Source organism: Amphibalanus amphitrite, unplaced genomic scaffold (genome assembly GCF_019059575.1).
Source record: "Amphibalanus amphitrite isolate SeventyFive unplaced genomic scaffold, NRLGWU_Aamphi_draft 000179F_arrow, whole genome shotgun sequence".
NCBI classification, from domain to species: Eukaryota; Metazoa; Arthropoda; class Thecostraca; order Balanomorpha; family Balanidae; genus Amphibalanus; species Amphibalanus amphitrite.
In genome coordinates this window covers 531411-545091 of record NW_024881674.1, presented here as the reverse complement: position 1 = coordinate 545091, position 13681 = coordinate 531411, and the positions used below count along the sequence as shown (strand labels likewise).

At 47.4% G+C, this 13681-nt stretch overlaps 1 protein-coding gene across 1 annotated transcript in view; it reads right to left on the bottom strand.

The window, feature by feature from the left end:
- Positions 1–1206: 1206 nt before the first annotated feature.
- LOC122384020 (metabotropic glutamate receptor-like) overlaps positions 1207–13681 on the bottom strand; it is a 75882-nt gene continuing 63407 nt past the window's right edge. The window contains exon 9 of the mRNA XM_043370980.1: positions 1207–3176. Coding sequence (XP_043226915.1) covers positions 3049–3176 — 128 coding nt within the window. The 3' untranslated portion in view covers positions 1207–3048. The remainder of the gene's footprint in view (positions 3177–13681) is intronic.

Below are 13681 nucleotides of genomic sequence, written 5' to 3'. Positions count from 1 at the left end.
GCTAAAGTGAAGCACTGGACCTTGCAAGGAGTGCATGAAACCATTCCCGGTGCCCGAATAGCAGCTCCCAATTTCCCTTGTTGACTTAAAGTGGTGCTAGATCCTGTATTATACTCAATTATGACGTCATAACTTAACAGATTCACGTCATATATTTAGTGCTTGACATCCAAATGATAGCTTACATATGACAGAGAAGGTATGCAAAGTTTTATAAAGTTTGCTTCACTAGTTGTGGAATAACAAGCGAAAAACTTTTGCGGAAAGGCCGCTGGCCTCTCGCTGGAGCGTTTCCGACCAGTGTGCATTGCCGGGGCAGGGAGGGAGGAACAGATGTCTGGGAAGAGGGTGGTGGGAGGGACAGATGTCTGGGTGAGGGCGCTGGGAGGGACCGAGCACCGGGGAATGGGGGGGGGGGGAGGGACAGACATCCATATTCCATCATCCATGGGACTACAGTGGTGGGTGGTGGGAGCGGGGAGGATCGGCGTAAAAGTTGAGGAGTACAGCATACATTTCTTTGCTATCTTTCTAGTTGAGGTTTATTTGCCATTGGGTCTACAGTGCAGGGATATTTCTATCTCGCACTCCTCTTAGATGCAAAGATAAGAATTTGTTATATCTGCATCCCTCTGAGATGCAAAGATAAGGTCTCGAGGGTTCATAGCGAAAAATCAAGAGTTCATGTGATGATGGGCCAATAACCGAACGACATTTTTGATGGTTGTTTATGGATGAAACTTATGAAATAAGAACAAACTAATCTGAATCTACTTTTACACAGATGAATGCATTTAAATATAATATTTTATTAATTCAGAATAAACCTCAACATAGAAAGATATAGGATTCCTCATGGCTCACTCGTGGAAGATCAGATATCTTTTCCTCGAGTGTTACAGAAAAACCTCGCTCCTTCGTCGCTCGGTTTTTCAGTAACCCGCTTGGAAAAGATATCCTTATCTTCCACTCGGAGCCATGAAGAATCCTCTATGACTAACGAAAGGTTAGAGCCAGTAGATCATACAAATAAACCATGATAGACGCATGCTTAGCCAAGAAAGACTCTTCGGAAAGAAGACGTCTCGTGGAAACGTTTTGATGACTAGGCAATATGCATATTGCTATCGGAACGTGCAATAGTTACGTGTGTTGTGCGACTATTGAGATGATGGACGATTTATTCGATGATAATAGACACAACCATCGACGTTGAGATATTTCTATTTATATTTGTTGTGGAACAATTATATTACACTGATGTTGAGAACAGTACACATTACAACCATTCCGTAACACATGGAATGTTCATCAATCATTCCATAATTCCCCCGTGCCGCTGGTAACGAATGCAGCCAATCTAAAATCTGTCACCGTGATTGATTTGACACTGATGTCACATTAGGTACGGCTCTGCCACATGACATGCGACATTGTGTTCGACCCACTCAGCAAACTGCGCGCTCCCTCACTCAGTAATAACCAATCACAGTAACCCACGTCATCAATGCCACCGCGAATTACACATTCACGCCAATGTTTGAACAAGAAGACTCGCTCAGATCTTCAAAGCACCAACACAATTGCGACAGGGCTGATTGCGTCGCTTTTATCGGGATGCAGAACTCGTCATCCGAAGCTGTTTGTCCTTTTTGATTCCGCATCCTCGTTCCTGTCGCATTCAGCACAAGTATTGAGTATTGACGACAAGTTATAAGTTACACAGTTACAGAAATGAGCGCTTTGTGTAATCAACATTACAACACACATCATTTATCACACAATGTGAAATCAGAGGCTGAAATATGACTAGCTGGCATTCTCGCACAAACCCCTGCAATAAAATTCATAGAAGTTTCTCCCGATTGCGGGAACTACAGCTTGGTTGTTGCTGACGCAACTCCAGAAAAATACAGAGGACGGACATAACGTAATGTCACGCCGCTACCGGATTCAGCAGACGACGTGAGCTGGAAAAATATGGGGAAGAATGGGCCCCGTGTCCGGGAACTCTCGGCTACAGATCACCGACTGTCTGCCGGGTGGGGTTAAGGGAGGAGGGAGGGGAGTGCTCCGAGGCGACAGGGCCCGCGGGGCTCAGGGACAGCCCAGGGGTGATCGGCGCGACCGACGGTCACCGGTCCGTCCCCCGGGCTGTCTGGCAGAGCGCCTGTCGCATCGGGGCGCCGGGAGAAACAACGAAACGGCAAACAGATGCCGATATAACCGGCAGTAGTCGTCGTAAAACCAGCAGCAGGCGAGTTGAAAATGCTCTCACACGCAGCTCAACAGTGCTTCCGAATTCAGAAACCCACACACAGTCGTCACCCGCATGTATCCACAGCTTGGCCATACGGCGCCCGCTGCTCATATGGCACACTCCTTCACATCGTTATGGAAGCCAATACGCGGCACCAGCTCGGGTGAGTCCAAACAGTTGGACAATGGTGAGTCGCTACAGTTGGCTACAATCGACTCACCCTCGTCCTGCCACTCGTCCTGTTTCTCGCCGGCCCTCTCCAGTTCGCCGGACCAGTCTTTGAGCACCGCGTCCTCCGCGCGGTCGGCGGCCACGTCTCGCCAGTCGGGGGCGCCCGACGACGCGCCGGACACTGTACTGTCACACCGCGCCTCGGACCACTGACCTGAGCGGCGCGCCGCCGACTCGTAACTCGGCAGACCGTCCTTGTGGTTATCTAGCCGTCCATCGAGCCGCGTCTCGAGCCGCGTCTCGAGCCGCGCTTCGAGCCGGATTTCCAGCCCGGGCTCGGAGCAGGCGAGCGGAGCCTGCGGCGCCGACGGCATGGGATCGCCGTAGAAGCGCACGGCGCGGGGGGATGCCGGCGGCAGGTAGCGGTCGCAGTCGCCGGCCGCGCCGCAGCGCACCGTCTCGTCGATGGCGATGGCTGGGCTCGGGGAGCGCGAGCTCGGCCGCAGCGGGTTCTCCACGATGTGCACCGGCGGAGGTCGGCGCGGAGAGGATACACGCGGAGAGGACCCGCGCGGCGAGCTGTCCGGTTCGGCGCCGCCGGCCGGCGCCGCCTCATCTCATGAGACGGCCGTGTTTGCCGGCCGCGGGCTGTGGTCGACCGAGTCCTCCACCACGGCGGACGCAGTGGTGATCTGGGAGCCGCCAGCCGAGATCTGCAGCTTGCCCAGGTCGGTGAGCACCAGCGCTGTGGGCGAGAGGAGCGCCGTGTCACAGGTGTGCGCTGTAGGGGGCGCCGTGAAATAGCGCGGCTTTGGGACATGGTGTCACAGTGAAGGATTGAGAGCTGTGTGGTGGCTGGGAAAAGAGCTGTTTCTGGAGGATCGGGAGTGTTTTGGAAAATACATTCACATAGTTTTTCGATGACGTTTATAAGGCTGCACGGCGGAGGCAGAGCCTGCGGAGGTGATGGATATGTTGCTGGTTTGGGCTCGAATGTTCACGGCACATGAGCGACGAGGAAGTTTGCGATGTATGACACATGATCAGCGGCGCCTGTCGAGCCCGGCAAGACAAACAATCGCCGCCCTGCAGGAAATAGAGGAGGTGTATTTTCCGCTATGGGCCAGATAAGACCCCCAGCGCTCGCCAGACATTTCACCGGGCAGCAGGGGCGGATCCAGAAAATCTCCAAGGGAGGGGCCATTAGAAACCAGGAGGCCCCCCATAATCCCACCTGTTGGAGGCCCCATCTTCCCACTTGTTGGCCCCCCCCCCAAAAAAAACTGCGTCTATTGAGCTTATCTAGCTGTTCAGGCAACATCTCAACATGTGTGCAGGCTTGGAGGCCCTCTGTGCAGGTTAGGAGGCCCTGTAAAAGTGGTCATCTCTGTGAGTATAAGAGACCTCCAAGTTATGAAAAGCTTTACCAATCTTCTAACAAAGAAGTCTTCTCAGCTAGCTTTCTAAGAAATAACTAAGTGGGTAGGTTAAAAAAAACTCATCGGATTTCGGCCACTTTATTTTCAGGAGGCCCCCTTTTCAGCTTTTTAACTTTTTAACTTTTTATTTTATTTTTGAAAAAAATCGGCCAAGGGGGGGGGGGGGCATGGCCCCCATGGCCCCCCCCCCTTGTATCCGCGCCTGCCGGGCAGCACATATCTCCCTGACAGCCGGACAGAGTGTTCGGTGAAACTGCGATCAAGGAAGCAATCCAGTCAAACGATACGATGGATTGTTCTGAATAAAAATCCATGACGGCACACTGATCGCTTCGAATGGCCATGAAACGCTCTGGTGAGGCCTCTGGTTTTGTGTTAGAGCGAGATTGTCATACATGGAGGCAGCATTATGTCCCGACAGAACGATTTATGTCCTTCATTTGGGAGCAGATAATCAATCTCCGCTATGGACGGGAAAATATTTCATGCTGGCATTGGGTATAATAGCGTCAGAATGAACTGAAGTTGGGAGAGCACCGGTGGTTCAGAAATATTTGAAAGTTGTACGCGTAAAGGCGGCGAACGGGCTATTTCTGGTACTGAATAACTGCGAATATGTAATGCATCAAAGTATGCACACCTTGGCAGAAAATGTGTTTAATAAAACTGAACCTAAGAAAGGAAAACATCGTTCTCACTGCTACAGTTTGCGTGCAGTCCGTCCCAAAACTCATTCCCCTAATGGTCACCGAACCACCACCCCTTTGCAGCTGATTCCAGGTGTTTGCATAGGCTCAAAGCAGCGCTGCAACGTTTTGCCGGCATCTCAATTACACGTCCCGTGGTGACGCCACGCGGTTACTTGCAGAGTTATAGCATCACAACACACACACACACATACAGCACACAAGGCACCTGCGGCGTTCAAAAGAATGTAACATCACTGCACATTGGTATTCCGGTAATGTGGACCAGAATGTGTTATAAAACACTGCTTCTGCATCACTGCACCATCATCAGTCGGTGATGCTCAGTTCTCCCATTTAACGATCACATTTTAAACTTTCCGGAACCCCTTCATCGTCTTTCTGGTCGCCGCTCATTTGTCGGCTCGGCTCTGTCGCACGTGTTATCTGTCCGTCCTCGACCTCATCCACGGAAGGAGCGGTGAAAGGCCGCCATCCGTACCCTTCATCCCTGGATACGGCGCCGCCGGCACGATATGGAGCGGTGTCCCACTGAGGTGACGCCGCCGATATCTCATGTCGCGGACTGCAGCCGGCTGGAGATGAGCTGGCCGCGGAACGGCTCGCCATGGCGAGCATGTTATGAACGTAGGCAGCTCCAGCCAGCTAAAGTCATGTTTTGGAAGAAGAAGTTATTGGAAAAAGACCAAACCTATTTTTCACAGTCGCAAATACATCGTATCCTTATGGCTTTGATGGGAGCCTATTTTCCCAGCTATTTTCCCACTTGCTCGTTTGAAGCGCTATTGAGCTCTTTTAGCAACGTTTTTTAGAGGGGATTCGCGTGGAATGTTTCGTTTCTTGTCCCTGGAATATGAATCTTCTTATGTGAAGCGAGCCCTTGACACTGATCAATATAGAGGAAGGCTCACATTCGTACATTGAGTTTCCTACCACCTCACAATCAACCAAAATCAGACACTGCTGGCAGTTTTTGTATGCCAGGCCTTTCTTTCGAAGTTAGAATTACTGTTATCAGGGAACAATTACAGTTGGTTCTATTCTGTTGGCTAGGAGATGGTATCCGGGTTGTGCGCTGCTTCGGAAGGAAATTGGGTTGTGTGTGTGTTATTTGAGCTAGTTATATATGATTTCAAGCTTTTACGACCAGACATCTTAATTCAAGGTAGTTATACAATAAACAGTTTTCGTTTCGAATTTTCGACCTTCGCATCGAGGTCGTTGTCAAGAAACATACAACAAAACCTACCTTGAATTGAGCTAGTTAGTTCGAAAGTTGAATAGTTTTTCCAAATGCAGTTTTCTGACAAGACTAGCATCAATCTGGTTGCTATTATTTTGTAAGTATAAACCATCAAACACCTTGAAAATATATATTTGATGACTCAGCGCTTGGAATACACTATGCCTTAACGATAACATTTTTTTTTTTTTTTTTGGACAAGTACACTACGGTTGACCATAGGTAATGGTCCTTTGAAGTGTATATGGATGAAGGAACAATACTTTTTTATCACAACATTCAGCTCTTCAAGATACATTTTAACTAGTATGACGTTTATGTAAAATGGCCCCCAACTGCCTGTGATCTTCATCTCATGACGCACGGAGTTTCTGCAGGGACGGCTTTTGTGACAGCTACCTATCTGCAATTGATGTTTATGTTCGCTTTTGATATCGAAATGCCCACTAGCTCAGCCCACCAAATCGGAGGGCTATGGTATAAATAAACTAAGGAAAGAAAGTGAGAGGATTTAACGAGAACGAGAGATGAATGACGTTTTCTGAAAATCATTCATTCCGATCTTGGTTGTTTTTGGTCCAGTGCAGTGTGGTTTCCTGGGTGTCGTTTGTGTAATTTCACTTCTGGCGGCATTGTGGGTGCCTTGCGAATGAATGAGCATTGTTGTTTTGTCAGTTGCATATTGCTGTTTCTTGTAATAAACGATGATATATGTTCCGCACCAGCAGGTAACGGTAGAAAGGCTACAGCGAAGAAACACAAAAGTGAGAAATTGCACAGCACACATATGTGCCTACAAGAAGTTTAATTTGAGTTTTGTTTGAACACTGCTGTTTTAACCCTCGCCGGCACAGGGGGGGGGGGGGGGGGTGATGCAACCCCCCCTAAGGTTTTTCGCGAATAACTCGCGTAAAAGGCGGCCGATCGCGACGAAACTTTCAGTACCCTCGCATTGATCAATTTTACACCTACCCTGAAAATTTCATCACCCTGACCCAAATGACCTTTGACCTGTGACCTCTTTTCTGTGACCATGTTTGGCCGAAATCGCGGTTCGGCGCATGTCGGCTCGCATTAGCCGCGCGTTTGCAAGCTTTTCGTGGTTTCAAACGTTCAAACATGTGATTTGATGTTGCTCCCATGCATTAGGGTGGGTGTCAAGGTCACCTGAAGGTCAGGTCAGGTCATTGACCTTTGGTGACCTCGGGTGACCTCGGTTCACTTTTACGAGTTTTACATGTTTCTAGGCTAATTTTTGGAGCTGAATTCGAATTTAGCAACCATTTGAACATTTACGAAGTAGTTTTGGTGCCTTCGTAACATGTTACGAAGCTGTCCGAGGCGGTTGACACGTATTACGAATACTCGTCACCAGACATGTGCATGGATCCGAGAGCTGGATCTATGATCTCAGTGGATCTCTCGACAAAATGGAGGGGTTGGATCTATGATCCGAGTGGATCTCTCGACAAAATTCAGGGGTCGGATCTATGATCTGAATGGATCTCTCGACAAAATTTAGGGGTCGAATCTATGATCTCTGTGGATCCAGCGGGCAAAAATTTGTAGAGGACGTATGATCTGTATGGATCTCACGACAACATGTAGCCAATGAAACCCTTATCCTACATAATTGTACACCTTACAGTGCAATACAATTGAGAATTGTCACTTGTGGACATGGTTAAGACCACTTGTAATCATTAGGTAAGTTATCATCATTAAATTTGACTTTAAATCAAGAACATATGTACTACATTTAAAATAAACCAAGAACATGCACATTGCTACTTTTTGTGACCAATTGTAACTTTTCCATGACAGCACTGATGACAATCTTATCAACAAGCTACAGCCACTTTAATTCAATGAACAAACAGTACAGACAGATGCAGTGGCGGCGGGGCACTGCCAACTTTTGGTCCCATTCTTTCCATGCAATGCCAGTAGGGCTAATGTTAAAATGCCAAAATCTATGGGGGGCACGGTGCCCTGGGTGCCACCCCTCCCCCCGTTCCGCCGCCTATAGACAGATGTTGGGAAATCAAACCTGGAAGCCAAACAGGTCAGTTTTGCTCAAAATAATCCAGCAATCCACTTATTCTACCAGGCATGAAAACCCAATTCATAATGTTCGTATGAGCTTTAGGTATGCCCAACACAATTTCGATTTAGTAAGAATAGCAACCAACCTCTAATACTTTCCTAATAAAATTCCAAGTTCAAAAGAGGCATCAACGTCTTCAGATTACCTATTTTTGGCATGCCATGCTGCAGCCTCCAAAAAAAGACAAACGAAATTCACAGCTCACGTTTTGGTAATATTGTTTCATTACGTCATTATCTGTTGACCATTGAAAAATCTTAATTTGACTAAAACCGTGATGATTCCATAAATTTCCCCGTTATAGACCCTTCGGACTTATGACGTAAGATATTTTGATTCTTTTGAAAAGTGAATAAAATAAAGATGCAAGGCGCACTTGTAGCACTCGCGCAACATTCGTCAATTTAGCACTAATGGATTGTCGCACGGCTCAGGGCCATGTGATATCATTTCAGCTTACGTTTACGTCATTAAATTCAACGCTACAAAGATGATATTCACGAACAATCGTATCGTAAAATTATGTGAGGCAGAAAAAACGAACATTCTTTTAAACAACTCTTGTTTTTTGAATTTGCACTTTGATTTTTGTCTATTCTTATTATACTCGAAGCTAGAACACTTAGCTCATTTGTTATTTGACATGACGTCACCAGTTCTATTTAATTTTAGAGACTGAATAATCATTTTACGGTATATATCCAAGGCCATTCCAATTGATATTTCGGGCCTTGGTAACAACTGGATTTCCATTACGTCATGGGTGATGATGTCACACCACGGGTGACGTTTCACTGCTGCTGCTGCTGTCCACGGAGGGCAGCGTTTGTGAGTGGAAAACAGTAGCAACATTGTAAATGAAGGCAGTATTGGCGCTTATGCTACATATGAAATTTATAACAACATATTGATATTGGTGAATGTTTATTTTGTTACTTTTCATAAACCCTCCATTTCAGAGGGTCTGCATGCAAAATTTCTGTTATTTTTTAGAGTCAAGCTATTGTACTAAGGGATTTATTTTGGCAATTTAGTCATTTGTTAGGTTATAAGGCTGCAGAAACTTTTAGTTGAGGTTGGTATCCATTATCCAGTTGCAGCTATAATCGTGTCATATTTTGTATCATTTTCTGAACATGTAAACACCTACCTATATGAATTCAAATTTTGTGATTGTAGAAAAGCAGTTACCCTCACATTGCAGCGGGGATTAGAACAATTAACCACACTTGTTATACAAAAAGCCTGTTTGCCATCAATTTTGGGAATCCAAATTGGGTATTGGTAAGGTAGATGTAGCACAAGCTGCCCGATGCACGAGAATGGGTCTTTCTAACCAAACCTTACCTAACCTGACCTACAACCTACAGCCTTAAACCTAAAATTTACAACCTACGACCTAGTCCTACGGTATGGCATATCACAACAGCTTGTGCTACGTCTGCTAGTGCTACCATGACCCAACTTTGTGCCAATTCATACCAACTTGGGATGACAGTCACTGCAGATGACAGATGTGTGCTGACCATGCAGGTCTTTGTTACAATTGCAATTCTATTGTGTTACAGGTTCGGCGTTCTACAGCTGCGACCCGCCATGGCTGGGCCACCGCAGCGGCATCACCTTCAGGGTGGACCTGCCCGTGGCCACCCGCCGGTCGGACCCGCCTGCAGTCCGCAGGGAAGCTGCCCTGCGAGCCATTGCAGAGCTCCCGCACCCGGACGTCACTATCTGGTCGGACGGCTCGGCTCGCGGCGGACGGAACAGGGCGGCGCAGGCGCTGATCCAGTTCCACCACCTCAACAGAGAAGAGACCGTGCGCGCTCCTGCAGGGGCGGTCTGCTCCAGCCTAAGAGCAGAACTGACCGCCATGCGCGAGGCGTTCGCGGCTGTGGCCGGCCTGGAGGACGGGGAGTTGGCATCGACCAAGTCGGTCCGCCTCCTCACCGACTCAAGGTCTGGGCTCCAACTACTTGGCCGCGGCCCAGCTAACCAGACCATGGCCCTGGCCGCCGAGGTGTGGAGGCTGCTGAGTGCTGAGCACCCTCACCGAGAACGGCACCGAGACGGTGCTCCAGTGGGTGCCAGGCCATGCCGGGCTGGACGGCAACGAAACCGCCGACCTCCTGGCTGGCGAGGCCACGGCGGGCGACCAAGACAGCGCACCGATCGACCTGTCGAGTGCGCGGGCCGCCGTCACGCGCCATGTCCGGGAGCTGTCGCGACAGAGGGCAACCGCTGCCCACCCGCACCCGGACCCCACGCCTGGCCACGACTCCCTGGCGCGCTGGGGTCGGTGACGCTGTCCCAGCTGAGGACCGGCACATCACCGCTGACCCGTGACACGCTCCACAAGATTGGCCCGGAAGCCGACGACGAATGCCCCGCGTGCGGGGAGCCCGACCGCGCGGCGCACCTACTGACCGATTGTCCGGCCTATGAGGCGGCCCGCCGCCGCCGCTGGGGTGTCGACCCTCGCCTGGTCGACGTCCTCGGCGGCCCGGCGACGAAGGTCATCACCTTCATCGAGGATGTTGGGCGGACCGAGCCGCCGCTCGACCCGCCTGCGCCGCCGCCCCCCTGAGCGGGTTGGCAATGGGATGCAGAAGAAGAAGAAGAAGCAACTGCCAGCGCGCCACGGCGGCGAAGCCGAGTTCCGCCGCTGGACCGCCCGCGCAATGGCCAGCACAGACAAGAGACAACCGAATCACAACACCTACAATTACGTTATTATGGTATTGACATTGTTACAATTAACCCTGCTCTTTCGAGCGTGGATGCACGCTGAAATTGTCGCATAATTCCATGCAGCTTCCACCCTTCTGCAATACAAAGTTTGAATACAAAGTAGTCTTACAATAGGTTTAGAACTTATGTGCAGATTGTCGATGCTGGTTGACTTGATGATTGGAATTGTGTTTATCTGTTTATCTGTTTTGACTTAAATATATGGCCATGTACTATGGCCTACCTTGGGAAGTGTCTCTGATTTCAACAAAACATTTTTCATCAGGATACGCTGCAGGGTACATAGTACATACGTAGTGAAAATTTTGAGCATGTATGGGTGCGCATGTGGAGATGTAGACTGCGAATGAGACGGACTACGACGGTTTTTGAACCAATTAAATCTGATTGACAACATAATGTAGGATTAAAAACTGACTGTCAGAAGAATATTCACAGAATATTCACTTCACCCAGTACAACGAAAAGGGAAAGTCAGGAAACAGGCAGGGTACATCTCGAAGATCAATCAAATTGCAGGTGCCGATTGGTTATGGATCATTGTAGCTCAATGTACTGCCTTGTGCTGCTTTATTGATTGAAATTGCTTCCAGCTTGTATTGAAAGAAGTCATTATGGAAGAATTAAAAAGGTTCTTGAAAAATTTAAATACTTTGAATTGATATTTATGCAGAATTATACACCCGTATCATTCTTTACATGTCAATATTTGTATATTATCTAGCATATAAGAAAATAGTGGCCTCAAGTTTCTAGAAAATATCTGATTTTACTCTCAGAGCCACTGCAGATCCCTAAAAAGTTAGGAGCCGTCTTCATTATTGAATGTATAAACCCAAATAAATTATCACTGCTCAAAAGTGGAAGAAATGACAAATGAAATAAAGTTTTCCTACAGCGTTGCAATCCAGATTTCAAGATAGTGATGGGCGCACTAGAAAGCAAGTAAAAGTACTCCACAAGGCAAAAGTAAGGAACAAGAATATCCTTATACTGTTTCAGAATTCGGTAACAAACATTTTTTGTGTGTTTTAAATACCCGAACAAATCGATTCCAGAATCAGTCTTGATAATATTATATGGTTTTTGTATGGTGTTGGTGGTACTTGAATGACCAAAGTCAGTACATGTCCATCACCTTTCGATATTTCCGTGGTGCTCGTTCCCATTTCATAGCTGCTCACGGTGTTTTCTGCTGACGTCATATGGTGCTGCTCCACTAGCGCCACCATACGGCGTCAGCTGGCGAATTATCCAGTTAATACCAGAGCCCGATATTTCGCTTCCCCAGGCTGTTGAATATTTTTATACTTTTGTTTATATCTCAGTTTATTTTATCAAATATTTGTTTCAATAGATTGAAATACCTTTACCTAGCCAAGCCACAGGTGTCAATATCATCTTTTATTGTTTATCAATCAATTGTGTTAGCTGGAAAGCCTCATGGTTGTCTAATGCAAGATTGTCTTATCATTAGGTATGTAGATTCTAACATTAATTGTGATCTACCTACCTAGTAATGTATTGTTAATTAGTCATTACTTACCTGTATGTTAATTGTTAATGCAAACTTTTCTGTTGGTATGTGAACAATCTTCATGTCACTCAATTCACTCAAGTTGTGACTGTCATGAGCCTCCTTTATTTTATATTCTGTTTAATGTAACTGGATGCCCTTACTAATATGGCCTTTGTATCAGATTGCTTGTTTCTAACCATACTTTGGTATTCATAACTTCTTATGCAAGAAAGTTGTAAACATTATGAGCACCTATGAGCTATGATCCCAATGGATCTCACGACAAAATTGGGGAGGCAGATCTATGATCCGAGTGGATCTATCGACAAAATTGATGGGTCAGATCTATGATCCCAGTAGATCTCTCGACAAAATTGAGGGGTTGGATCTATGATCTGAATGGATCTCGGATCGGGATCCATGGGATCGGATCTCAGATCCATTTTCCCGGATCCAAGCACATGTCTGCTCGTCACAACCCCTACCGGTTGACCTGACCTGACCTGACCCGACCTGGTCTAAATGCTTAAAGACATCATCTCTGATCAAAACTAACACGATATTCGTGATCAGCGCCCCGGAAAACCAAATAGCAGCCACACTTTACGACTTTCTAACATGTCCCGATTTTCCCGGTTTTCGGGTCATTGACCTGACCTGGAAGGTCACCCGATGACCTAGGACCTTAAAATTGGGTATCATCGGCTTCCTCTCGTGACGGGCAACACGCTCGTTTTTTTCCGCGAAGCTCTAGCTCGATCAGGGGGGCCAAACGCGAGGGGGGGTCGTACCAACCCCCCCCCCCCTTGTGCCGTCGAAGGACTCAAAATGGCCTGTGCCGGCGAGGGTTAAGAAATCTAATTTGAGCACTAGGTACTGCTTTTACCATCCAAACCGTAAAAAGTGCCCAATATATTTCCCACATGGTCATTGATAACAATCAGCGAAAAGACGGAGCAGCCGTTTCTTAGTATAGGTGATCAAATGCATGAGCATACGATCTTAGGCGCGGACTGAATCGTCACAAAAAGCGAACTATTTTACGGTGAATAGGATGCAAGCTTTGACCTTTATCAGACATGCTGTTTTTGTTGAAAGCATTAGCTGGGTGAACACAGACAGGTGTTCCTGTTTGGTTGAGCCACTTACAACATATAAACTTTTTCCATTTTCAACTTATTTGCTATTTTTTTCATGCATTCTTGTTTATTCAATGCAAACTGCTGTGGAACGATGTGAACAAAACAGTACCACATCTGTATCATCACTGACCTTCAAAGTCAAGGCGAGCCTCTAATGCCGTGAGATCGAACACTGAAATCGAATTGTTACTGAGCTGTGGTCAATGGCGATCGATCCTATTCTCACCGTCGATCACAGCGCCCAATGTCACCCTCCCACTCAGCAATTCATTCGTTTACCGATGTCGGAAAGTGGCACTGACGGCAGCCTGGGTGGCAGGTGTGTGCTCTTATTAGGGACTCCCG